This window comes from Rhincodon typus, unplaced genomic scaffold (assembly GCF_021869965.1).
Source record: "Rhincodon typus isolate 14 unplaced genomic scaffold, sRhiTyp1.1 hic_rhity00001861, whole genome shotgun sequence".
NCBI classification, from domain to species: Eukaryota; Metazoa; Chordata; class Chondrichthyes; order Orectolobiformes; family Rhincodontidae; genus Rhincodon; species Rhincodon typus.
Window position 1 is genome coordinate 11,694 of NW_025967499.1, and position 13,307 is coordinate 25,000.

At 41.1% G+C, this 13,307-nt stretch overlaps 1 protein-coding gene across 1 annotated transcript in view; it reads left to right on the plus strand.

The window, feature by feature from the left end:
* Positions 1-13,307, plus strand: part of ciita (class II, major histocompatibility complex, transactivator) — a 24,251-nt gene extending 10,944 nt beyond the window's left edge. Inside the window, exons 6-12 of the mRNA XM_048592822.1 lie at positions 2,138-2,218; positions 4,131-4,244; positions 5,341-5,424; positions 6,220-6,303; positions 7,412-7,495; positions 8,305-8,398; positions 12,180-13,307. Coding sequence (XP_048448779.1) covers positions 2,138-2,218; positions 4,131-4,244; positions 5,341-5,424; positions 6,220-6,303; positions 7,412-7,495; positions 8,305-8,380 — 523 coding nt within the window. The 3' untranslated portion in view covers positions 8,381-8,398; positions 12,180-13,307. The remainder of the gene's footprint in view (positions 1-2,137; positions 2,219-4,130; positions 4,245-5,340; positions 5,425-6,219; positions 6,304-7,411; positions 7,496-8,304; positions 8,399-12,179) is intronic.

Below are 13,307 nucleotides of genomic sequence, written 5' to 3' on the forward strand. Positions count from 1 at the left end.
GACTTTCCACATCAAGCAGATGTTCACCTGCACATCTGCCAATGTGGTATACTGCATCCGCTGTATCTGGTGTGGCCTCCTGTACATCGGGGAAACCAAGCGGAGGCTCGGGGACTGCTTTGCAGAACACCTGCACTCGGTTCGCAATAAACAACTGCACCTCCCAGTCGCGAACCATTTCAACTCCCCCTCCCATTCCTCAGACGACATGTCCATCCTGGGCCTCCTGCAGTGCCACAACGATGCCACCCGAAGGTTGCAGGAACAGCAACTCATATTCTGCTTGGGAACCCTGCAGCCCAATGGTATCAATGTGGATTTCACAAGCTTCAAAATCTTCCCTCCCCCTAGCGCATCCCAAAACCAGTCCAGCTCATCCCTGCCTCCCTAACCTGTTCTTCCTCCCACCTATCCCCTCCTCCCACCTCAAGCCACACCCCCATCTCCTACCTACTAACCTCATCCCGCCCCCTTGACTTGTCCGTCCTCCCTGGACTGACCTATCCCCTCCCTAACTCCCCACCTACACTCACCTTTACTGGCTCCATTCCCGCCTCTTCGACCTGTTTGTTTCCTCTCCACCTATCCTCTCCTCTATCTATCTTCTATCCACCTCCCACTCTCTCCCTATTTATTTCAGAACCCCTTTCCCCTCCCCCTTTTCTGATGAAGGGTCTAGGCCTGAAACGTCAGCCTTTCTGCTCCTATGATGCTGCTTGGCCTGCTGTGTTCATCCAGCCCTGCACCTTGTTGTCTTGGGAAATAAATGCTGGCCGAGCCAGCAACATCCATAACCTATGAATATATGAAAGAAAATTGCCTCCACAGCACTGCTTGTGGGCCAGTAGGAGCAGGTGAGCTTCCTCCAGGCCCCAAACTTGCCCACCCTCAGACCAATTTCCATACAAACCTCCCAAAGTAACACCCTGCCCTGACATTAGACCCTCTTTCCCATCTTCGCCATCCCTCTGAATGGATTCTCCCAGTCAAAGGATTAGGGATTGGTTTGCATTTTGGTGTTGGAACTTTGGTGATGCCACAGTGGCTTAGTGGTTAGCACTGCTACCTCACACAGAATCCCTAAAGTGTGGGAACAGGCCAACTGGCCCAACAAGTCCACACTGACCCTCCGAAGAGCATCCCACCCAGACCATCTCCCTACCCTTTCCCTGTAACCATAGATTTCCAATGTTTAATGTATCTAACCTTTATATCCCTGAACACTTGGGCAATTTAGCATGGCCAATCCACCTAACCTGCACATCTTTGAACTGTGGGAGGAAACTGGACCACCCAGCGGAAACTCCACATAGACAGTTGCCTGAAGGTTGAATTGAACCCGCATCCCTGGCGCTGTGAGGCAGCAGTGCTAACCACTGAGCCACTGTGCCGCCCTAAATATTGGGAGATATTTTTACTTAGCCCACTCTCACAGTGCCAGGGCCTGGGTTCAATTCCTGCCTTGGGTGACTGACTGTGTGGTGTTTGCACATTCTCCTCATGTCTGTGTAGGTTTCCTGCAGGTGCTCTGGTTTCCTCCCACAGTCCAGAGATGTACAGGTTAGGTGGACTGGCCATGCTAAATTGCCCATAGTGTCCAGGGATGTGCAGGCAAGGTGGCCTAAGTTTACAGGGATGGGGCAGGGGTGTGGGTCTGGTTGGGATGCTCTTCAGAGGGTCAGTGTAGACTGGATGAGCCAAATAACCTGCTTCCAAACTGTAGGAGATTTATGTTTTTATTCTAATTGTTCCTAGTTCCACATCCCTAGGGTCAGGAATTGACCTCCCCATTCCCAGTGTGTTGGTAAGTAAAACTATCTCCAAATATTCCCCTGAATTATAAAGGTTCAGCATTGCACCCTTATCTTATATTCTCTACTTAATCACAAAGGTGAGCATCCCTTGTTTATTTTTAACAACTTTATCAATATGTCCTTGCCACCTTCAACCATTATCAATGATTCATTTTGCTGTGTTTACTTTGCTTACAGTGCCATCAGTATGTCTCACTGTTTTGTAATTTAGCCTTTTGCTTAGATATTTGCCCCACAAATTTTTTTTTAGACGAAATCTTTGTTTACTATTACAGAGAGTCACAACATAGCGGCTTACTAAAATAGATATTTCAATCTTACAGTCTTGGCCCAGTGGATGGACCCCAGGGATTTCAAAAATTAACTAAGATTCTACCAGCTCTGGCATTTTTGAAGTATCTAGAGTGAGTAAAAATTTGAAGTATTTATCAGTGGTCTACTTTGTGTACTTTCTAAGTTAACCTCATTCTATTTGAAGTGATATTATAAACTATGAATAGCAACTGTGCAATTTGAATTTTCCAATTTGATATTTCTGGTACTTCAATTTGAGATTTCCACTATTTTCTGTTTGAAATTTTCAATTTGACATTTGCAATATTTCAAATTTGAAATTTTTAGTATTTTCAGTTTGAAATTCTCAATTTGACATTTCCAGTATTTTCATAAAAATAAAGTGATTCTTCATCAAACTGGAAAAGTTTGATAAAGCTTTATCTGATGTTTTGAGTTTAACAGAAACAAGAAACCAGTTTAATGTTGTATAAATAATAAAGCTGTGTTATCACAGTAAACTCAATCATTCCATTGTGTTTGGCTAATGAATTGGAACATGCAAGTGGGTTTCATCAATGTGTTTCAAAATGCACCCATATTTTGAACTGTACTTGTATTATTTACAATGTGGTGTGTTTATAGAGACAATGGAATATCATCATTCTATTGGAAGAAGTATTTACTTCAATGTAATTGTCTGATATGTGTTTGCTCCATGCATTGTATCTAAAATCTAAGCAATTTAACATTGGGTTTGTCCGTCACTAAGGGACGACTAAAATAATTGTTTTCTGATTTTGTGCAGGTTGTATGGCTCGCTGTTTTGTAGTCTAGTCTTTTGCACAGATGTTTGCCTTGTAAATGCTGTTATTTTATAGGGCAAAATTTTAGATGCAGTGCTGCTTGACTCACACACTTACCATGGTAGGAGATTATGATATATCATTAGAGCATAAGAGGTTGACAGGCGACCTAATAGAGGTTTCTAAAATAGTGAGAGGTATAGATAGAGTTAATGATAGTTGTCCTTTTCCCTAGGATGGGGGATTTCAAGACTAGGGGACACATTTTTAAGGTGAGGGGAGAGAGATTTAAAAAACACGAGAGGTGAATTTTTTACTCAGATGGTGCTTCGCATGTTGAATGAACTTCCTGAAGAAGTGGTGGATGTGGGTACAATTACAATGTTTAAAAGACATTTCAATAGGTACATGATTAGGAAAGGTTTGGAGGGATATGGGCCAGGAGTAGGCAGGTTGGACTAGTTTGGTTTGGGATTATGTTCGGCGTGGACTGGTTGAACCGAAGGGTCTGTTTCCGTGCTGTCTGACTCTATCATACTTGGCTGTTTTGCACCATCCTCACACATCCAGTGAAGCTTGTCCACAAGCGTTCTGTGACATCCATCATCCAACTACACCTAGGCTGACCCCACTTTCTACTGCCCTCCACTTTATCTTCTAGAAAAGAGCTCTGTCACTCATCAACTTTGATTAAATCGGTGAAAAATTGACACTTCCTTTCCTGAGTGTCACTTCTTAGGCCATTTTTTACTCTTGCAGTTTCAAGCACTTCTTCGCTTGTCTTCTAGTCTGTGTATGGAATTTTCAGCTATGTCTTGGTGCTCATATTTCAAAGGCCTCTATTTTCTTTCTTAGACTTTTACTTATTGTCCAGCTTTCTGAGGCATACAGGGAAGCGGATAGAATGTAGCATCTTATGACATTTGATTTTCCTTGTTACAAGCTTGAGTTTCCCTGTTGTTAAGATATCATTTAACTTTACACAATTAGGTCTAGCCATCTCTATCTTCCTCCTATCTGCAGCGCAGTATTAGCCATAGTAATATTGTATATGGAATACATTGCAGGACGTGAAGCCTCCACTTGGTGGAGCAATGCATGTTCACAGGCTAGATTTCACCACACTGCCAGTAAATAAACCATTCCACTTGTAACAATTTTTAACTTGTGCCAAGTGTTCTACTTTATTACTGAAACGGTCCACTTGCAACTGAAATCTCCTGCTACTTTCCTCCAGTCTTGAAGGACCAAGCTCGCAGAAAGTTAAAATGAGTGAAAACAAAATTGGAGATGAAGGAGCTGAGAGATTGGCAAAGGTGTTGTCTAATCTAACATCACTAGAAAAACTGACGTGAGTTAAAATATTTACCCTTTAATATTTTGAAATATATGTTAATGTATCTTGTATTTCAAATTGTACACACAAGTGAGTGATTACAATATTCCAATGTTTTTTTAAAAAAAATTAATTCATTTCTGGATTGGGTGCACTTTTTACTGCCTAAGTGCAATGCTCATTTTAAAAGCCAAGGTTTTCCTGCTGTGTCTGAACCTTAATCAACTGAAGGTCAGTTGCTCAGCATTATCTCTGTACTGACTACAAGGTGGCCTTTCTCAATGGAGTATCATATATTCTGAGGCTCCATGACTTGCTTGTACAAAAGAACCTCCTCTCTCTGTCTCTGTGAACATCCATAGTGGTAATTGGGCCCCCTCCTGCCCCACTCATTAGATAACCTAGTTCTGAATTTATTCTTGGTCCATTGCGCTGTAAAACTTGTCCCAGGGTTGCATGGTTTTGGTCTCGAACAAACAGTAGTTTCCCTGTCTTTGCCCTCCCATCCCTCTGTGTACCCACCTCTCCTCCTACTGAACTCCTGCACCCTGTCACTGTTCCCTCAGCCTTCTACAATTACCCTTTTTTCCATTATACTCTCTGTCTCCTCCACATCCTTCCCTCCTCAACTTTCCCGTATCTGCTTTTCCTATCATTTATTCCCACACCCTCCCTTCTCCATCTTCCCTTTCCTGTTTTCACTCTCTCCTTCCCTCCTTTTCTTGCCAGCCCTTCTCTCCTTTCAGGTGACTAAATAGCAGGAGTATGGCAGGTGGAGAGGAAGAAGGGAGTAAGAGAGGTCATACCTCATAGGAAAAATCCTAGCAAACTTGGTAATCTTTGTTATAACACTTAAGGGACCATTCCCTGTGACTAACTAAGGTCACAGTTGATTCAGTAGTTGATTATAAATGTAAATTGAGCAGCACATTTTTCTTGTTTGCAGTTTGCTTCTGGATTAGGTCCAGGGAAATCTAAAATTACAACTGCAGTACGGAAAACTGCAACACCATAATTTATTGCTATCTTAGTTCAGTCCTTTCTTATCATCTTTAAATGGTAATATGAAATGTCCAAATTATTTTGAAGTAATTTTTATTTTGCTTTTCAGATTGTCACGTAACCAGATAGCAGACCGAGGAGCACAGGAGCTGGCGAGATCACTTCCCAGCCTGAAGTTTTTAAAGACACTGAGGTAGGTTTTAAAATAAATACGTTTTGAGGCAGTTTAGGAAAATGACTTTCTCAAAGAAGCTCCCACACCAGAAATGTGACCTCATTAAGTAAGCTGTAAAACTTACTCTTTGGATTTTCCAGCAGTAACATCTACCTTTTCCAGGAATTTTAACTAAACTTTTAAAATTAACATAGAAGTTTCCACCAACATGTCCCAGATGCTGGAAGGATCTCTTTAACTTAGATTGGCAAGAATATTGTTAAAATTTAAGTCAGTTTTAATTGTTCCATGTAGTTGCTTTACTTCAGTCAGTTTAAAGACATAGATAATACATTGACGAACCTTCCTAATTATTTTCCCACAAACTTGTCCAATTTCAAGAGTCCCCTAAACTATCTCTCAAATATAGCAGAGAAGATAGACAGACAGGTGACCTGTTTCCATGCCCCTCCAAAAGTGACTAAATTTTTCTGACACATCCATTCATTCATTAAAAAACACTCAATGTTGAAATCCAGTGTGTTACACCGTTCCACGGTGATATGTCGAGAGACCCCTGCACAGCTGCCACAATGTGATCAAACATACATCTGCCTTATGTTAAAACAAATCTGGAGCTGCTGATATCAAGCTTCTTAATCTACCGTTAATTAGAGGATAGATTTTGACATTTCACTTGTAAACATCCTGAAATGAAAAAATGTCTGCTTTGTAAACCTGCAATTTTTTTTATCATTTCAGTCTTTCTATTTGGCGGAGTTCTTTTACTATCAATCTGCCCTTTGTCTGACCATATTTCACTTTATTTTACAGTCTCTATGACAATATCATTGGTGACAAAGGGGCAGAAAAATTAGCAGAAATACTCCCAGTAATGAAGTCACTAAAAGTTTTAGAGTAAGTATCAAGTTGGTGATAACTGTGTAAAAACAGGGCTGGGGCTAATTACTTGCACCTCTCTTTGTTTCTGCCTATACTGAGCCTTCCTTGCTGAAATTATAGAAATTGATATGTGCAAATTGCACAATGTATAGATATTTCTGTAGATTAAAGTATTGCAGCTGAACTGTGATAAAGGACATGTCTGCCATTATTTTGATCCTTGTCGCTTTGGATCACCCCAATAGCTTGTTTTTGAAGCAGTGTAGGATCAACATAAACACACAAAGAAGCATTCTGGGTCTGTTTCCAAAGCCTTCTGTTAAATGTGTGACTATGTGTGAATCAGGTGAAGATCCTCTTTGTTTACCAGTTCTACAGTGACTCGAGAGGAGTGTTAGAAAAGGGAATGCTTATTGGAGGCTGCCAAAGAAATGGCCAGGCAGGTCTTTGTCACATCCCTCTCCAGTGGAGCTGGGATCAGGAAAGCGTGTTCCTCCCAGCAGGTCACTGCTGACCTGATCTTGACCCATCTGTGTTGTCACCCTCAGCTTCCAGGGGTTAACCAGCAATATTAATCGAGGCCCATGAGCCAGATTTGATCCTCTGCCTCAAGTGAAATGTATCTGGAAATGTGATGGTCTCTATTGTTAAAACATCCATCTGGCTTGTAGTGTAGGCTTATAGCACTGCATCTGCCTGTTTTGGATTGAAAAACAAGCTTAAATGAATTTCTACCTCATTGTGTCCATTTGAAGTTCCTAAGTCAATAAAACCTGGCAGCAGAAGTAGCATTCGGCCCATCTAATTTGCTCTGCCATTCGATGGGATTATGGCTGATCTGATAAACTTCAACTCTACTTTCTTGCCTTTTCCGCATTTCTTTAACCTCCCTGCTCTTATACTCTATGTTGCTATTAATAAGACTGTAAGATGTAGGAGCAGATATGAGATTGATTTTATTACATTTTGTTTTAAAACAGTGAAATATATTGTAAAATATATTTTTAGAGATCCCGTATATAAGTGTAATGGTTTTACTTGTTTGAATTAGAAGGTGCTACAGTGCTGGTGACTTTGCTTCCAAATGGTAATATTAACAGAGCCCTTTCTTTCATTTCTGTAGTGTTAAATTCAATAAAATCACAGATGCGGGAGCACAGAGGCTCACACAGAGTTTAAAAGACTGTCCCCATATTGAGACAATATGGTAAGCTTGACAAACTTTCACAAATGATTAACTTGCACTATCCCTCTTAAAATCCTCCCTTTGCTTTACACTTTGCATTGTATATTAAGTACAGCATTACTGTATAGTGTTTCAAACTTCCAACAATGTTGTTTTCAAAACTGAGTTGATTGGAATAAATATTTAATTTCCTTCCCCACTCTTTTGAAAGTCTGATGGAGGGCCTCCTATTGGTCCTCCAGCTTTGGAAACTCACCTCCTTAACTGGGCATTGAATGTGCACACTGGCCAGTGTTTGGCCAGCCATTCACAATACTGTCCCATGCTTGAGCTGTGTTTTGGGGTTGGGATCCAGAAATGATCTGGATATTTTGGTCCAGGCAACAAAATAAAACAATCCCACCTGCTTTGTCTCACCCTAACACTCACTTGACATCTCGATCCTCTCTAACCATTATCACAGGTCATTGGATATTGTCCAAGGGAGGAAATCTGAATTGATCTCTTCGCCGTCCCCAGCTCAGGGACACCAAGCCTGGTCATAGTGCTTCAGTGCTGAGATCAACCAAACAATTTGACTAGAAGCACTCACGTTCACCTGCACAAGAGTCTTTGTTTTGTTTTGTTTTGTTGATGCACACACCCCCTAACATTCAGTAACGGAATTCATAGTGGGTGTTGAAGTCAATTGTTGCTATCCTGCTAGCGTATTAGTTGAGATAAGCCTTCATTATCTGTGTGCCTAAATGCTACATTGAACATTGTTCTTTCCCACTAGACAGTGAGGGAGTTTGTGTTGTGGTTTACGCCTATCTGTTCTTGTTATACAGGCTATGGAGCCCGACAATTACACACTGGATGTCTGTACACATTCAACAGATTGATGTTAGAATTAATTTACAGTAGGCAGTTCTTCATGCTCAGGTAGAGTCTCAATTAAGTGTACCTATTTCTCTTATCTTTAAAACATAATTGTTAGTTTTATAGTTTGACTACTTACTATTTCTTCTCAACAGCATTGTTCGTCTGTGTGACATAATTTATACTTGAAATATAGCATTTAGGAATGTGCCCTTTGTTGTTAGTTTTTATGCCCTTACTACTTTAGTGGGGGAGATACTGGTCCAGTGGTAATGTCAATGGACATGAATCCAGTAATCCAGAGACCCAGGCTAATGCTCATATTGACATATGGATTCAAATCCCATTATGGCAACTGGTGGAATTTAAATTCAATCAATAAGTTTGCAATAGAAATCTAGTATCAGTGACCCTGACAACTATCATTATATATTATTAAAATATGATACATGTAAACCCATTGTCCTTACCTGGTCTGAACAACATGTGATTTCAGACTCTCAGCATCAACTGCCCTCAAATAGCCTGCCATACCACTTTGTTAAGGGCAATTTGGGATGGGCAACAAATGCTGGCCTTGTCAGTGACACCTACATTCCATTTTGAAGAAAAGACACCAGATATTCCCAATGGAATGCTTCCAACTTCAACCAGAAACCTGGAGCCTTTGATTTGTGGATGGCTTCTTGGCTACTGTCAGTGCTGGTACACTAAAGGGCTGATGGTGTAAGGCTGAACTAGACTTTCTGGACGTTGCTCTCTGTTAATGCGTCAAGTTCCATTTAATAACTAGGCTAGTTCCAGTTGAGACCAGGTAAAACTTGCAACTAACTGTGCTTATGACTATTTATCTAAATCTGGATCCACTACACTGTTCAGATACGACACTTCCTCAGCAATGAAGTTCAGAAATAATAGGAGTAAAAGAAAACATTTGCAGCAAAGTATGTCTTTCAATAATCTGATCTTTATACTGCTCTGAATACATTCCACTTATATAACAATTTATTAACATTTAGACACAGCAATGAACATTCCAAAAGGCCACTTATAGGATTGTATTGTTCTACATACCTTGTTGTAAGGAAACATCCCAATGAAACCATCTTTCATTTTTATTTTTGGAAAACATTATATTCATTACAATCAGTACTGGGCACGTATGTTTACACTTCCAATGCTACATTCATTAGAGCAGAAGTAGGCCATTTGGCCCATCATTCTGCTTTGGAGATTATGGCTGATCTGATAATCCTCAACTCCACTTTCCTACCTTTTCCCCATAACCATTGATTCACTTACTGATTAAAACTCTATTTATCTCAGTTTTCAAGATACTCTACAACCCAGCCTCTTGAGTGAAGAATTCCATAGATTCATTATCTTCTGAGAGAAGCAATTCCTCCATCTCTGTCTTAAATGGATGATCCTTTACTCTGAGATTATACTCTTTGGTCTTAGACTTTCCACAAGAGGAAACAACATCTCCACATCTTCCCTGTCAATCCTCCTAAGAATCCTGTATAATTTAATAAAGTCTTCTCTAATTTTTCTAAATTCCAATGAATGCAAGCCCAAACTATTAAACCTCTCCTAAGAAAATCTCTCCATAAAAGAAATGAAAACAGAAATTGCTCAAAAAGCTCAGCAGGTCTGGCAGCATCTGTGGAGAGAAATCAGAGATAGCATTTTGGGTTCGAGTGACCCTTCCTCTGAACCGATGGTAGGTGGGAAAATGTCGGTTTATATGCAGAAGATAGGGCATGGGGAGGGGCCAAGGAGTAAATGATAGGTGGCGATAGAGCTCAAAGAGGTAGAAGAACTGTTGACAAAGGAGTGGATAATGATCTGGCTAAAAGGGTGAATAGCTGTTAATGGGGACTGTTATTGGTTAACAATAGATGGTGTGTAATAGCAGACTGTGTGTGATAACAAGGCATGGTTTGTGGGGCTTGGGGTAAGGACATATGAGAGTTCAAGCCATAACGTTACTGAACTCGATATTGAGTCCAGAAGGCTGCAGGGTCTCTAAGTGGAAAATGAGGTGCTGTTCTTAAAGTTTGTGCTGAGCTTTGCTGGAGCACTGCAGCAAGCCAGAGACAGAGATGTTGGTCAGGGAACAGGGTGGTGTGTTAAAGTGGCAGGCAACTGGAAGTTCAGGGTCATTTTTGTGAAAGGACAAAACTGTTCTGCAAAGTGGTCACCCAGTATGCGCTTCGTTTCGCCAATGTAAAGAAGATCACATTGTGAGCAGCGAATGTAGTAGACTAGATTGTGTGAAGTGCAGGTAAAGCACTGCTTCACCTCGAAGGTGTGTTTGGGCCCTTGGATACAGGGAGGGAAGAAGTAAACAGGCAGGTGTTATCCTTCTGTGGTTGCAGGGCAAGTTGTGTGTGAGGCTGTGGGGGGTGTTGGGAGTGAAGGAAGAGTGGACCAGGGTGTCCTGGAGGGAGCAGTGCCTATGGAAGGCTGACAAGGGAGGGGAGGGGAGGGGAATATATGTCTGGTGCTAGCATCCTGCTGGAGGTTGCGGAACTGGCGGCTAATTATGCTGTGGGTGTGGACGCTGGTGGGATGGTAGGTGAGGGCAAGGGGAACCCTATTGCTGTTGCGGGAGGATAGAGAGGGGGTGAGGGCTGCAGGGCGGGAGATGGGTTGGACCTGCCTAAGGGCCAGGGTCAACCACGGTGTTGGGGAGTCCTCGGTTGAGAAAGAAGGTGGACATTTGGGAGGCTCCCTAGTCGAAGTTGGCATCATCAGAACAAGTGTGACAGAAGCGGAGGAACTGGGAGAATGGAACAGAGTGTTTACATGGAGCAAGGTGCGAGGATGTATAGTCCAGGTAACTGTGAGAGCTGGTGGGTTTGTAGTGGATATTGGTGGCCAGTCTATCCCCAGAAATGAAAACAGAGGTGTTGAGGATGGGAAGGGAGGAGTCAGAGATATCTCTCCAAAATCTCTCCGTATTTGAGATCAATCAGGTGAACCTACTCTGGATTGCCTCCAATGCAAGTATTTCTTTTCTTAAATAATGTAACGAAATTCTAGTATTTTAGAATTCTATTACATCTCCCCTCACCTTTTCCTCTCCAACTTATCCAAAAAATCTCCATAACTAAGTTTCTCATCCCTGGAAGCATTCTTGTTAATGCCTTCTGCACTCTCTCCATTGCATTTACATTCCTTGCTAAAATGTGAAGTTCTGAACAGTACTCAGCTGAGGTCTAACCACTGTCCTAGATTGGTTCAGCATAACCTCCCTGCTCTTGTACTCTATAGCCCTACTAATAAGGCCTAGAGTATTATATTATCATTAACAGCTCTCTCTCTGCCTGTCCTGCCACTTTTAATGACTTATGCACATAAACTCAGGTTTCTCTGTTCCTGCACGCCCTTGAGAGTAGTGCCTTTTATTTTATATTGAATCTCCATGTTGTAGCATGCATCAAGAGGTATCACCTCACATTTTCTCTGCACTGAACTTCATCTGCCACCTGTCCTCCTTATCCATCAACGTCAATGTTCTATTGAAACTCTGCAAATCCTCACAGTTTAGAATTATTCCAAATTTTGTGTTGTCCACAAACTTTGAAGGTGTTCCCTGCCTACCAAGCTCCATATCACATGGGCACACAGTTGGAACAGAATTAAAATCATTGAAAACTTTACAGCAAGCAGAGTCAAGACATGTGGCCTGGTTTTGAAGTCTAATCCCAGAGGTTCAAGCCCAGTGACCTAACCATCTTTCCCCTCTTGTTTTCTCTTCTCCTTTTCAGTGAGGCAAGCTATTTTTACTTCAAATGGAACACAGCAAATTAATATTTTCTTTTTACTTTGATTACAGTATTGTACCAAAATCAGCGGGATTTGCAGGTGAAATCTTTGCACTTCACATTTCTTCAGAATAAATTGAAAAGCATCAAGCTTCAACACTGGTTTACAGGATGTGCTGTGGTGTCAGTGGCAATGCCAGACATCATCATCGCAGTTGGTTTTGTCACCATGAAACAGCAGAAATATCCATTTTTGCTGCATGTATCAAAATAAGGAGATCGGGATCAGGGAAATGTTTAGAATATGGAACTTGCTATCACATAAAGTTGTTGAGGTGAATACTATTTAAAGAAAGGCCAGATAGGTACGTGGGAGAAACAAATCAAGAGGTGTTTTTTCGTTTGCATGGAGGTGAAGTCAGATGGGAACAGGCTGTGGAGCAGAAAAAACATAGATGTGTTGGACCGAATGGCCAGTTTCTGTGCTATTATCTGGTCTGTTCATTTTATATAAAGCCTTCATGGATTTTCCTCCCTTACTTATCAGCATTCTTTGTATCAAGAGGTGAATATTTATCAAGGTTTTGTTTTCCTGAGATCTTCACTCTCATTGTCATTCAGGATAGTGTATGGGGAGAATAACACAGTCCAGTTATGTAGTTTCCCATGGGGAATGGAGCCATACAGCCATATACCAATCGTTCTACAGATTTGTTGTTGCTATTGTTAACAAAATGAATAAACCAAATTCTGTTGAGCATAATCTTTGCAGAGAGCATTACCTGTAGAATATTTAGAAAGCAACTTGAATCTTGTGTAAAATTTTGCACTAAATGAATTTTCTACTGCACTTGGTTACTTTATTGTAGTGTTGGTAGTGTTTGCTGCTATTTAACTGTGTTTCAAAGGGATCATATTTGTGTGCATCCTTTGGCAATAATATAAACAGCAGCTTGTATTTATATTAGCACCTTTTACATTATAAAGCATCCCAAAGCACATCACAGGGACATTATAAAACAAATCTTGACAGTCCACATTAGGAGAGATTAGGGACAGTGATAAAGAGCTTGGCCAAAGGAATGGATTTTAAGGAACATTTTAAAGAAAGGCGGAGAGGTTTACCTGAGGAATTCCAGACTTTAACACCTTGGCACCAGGAATCAGGAAACAAGGATAGGGATTTTAAAATTGAGGCA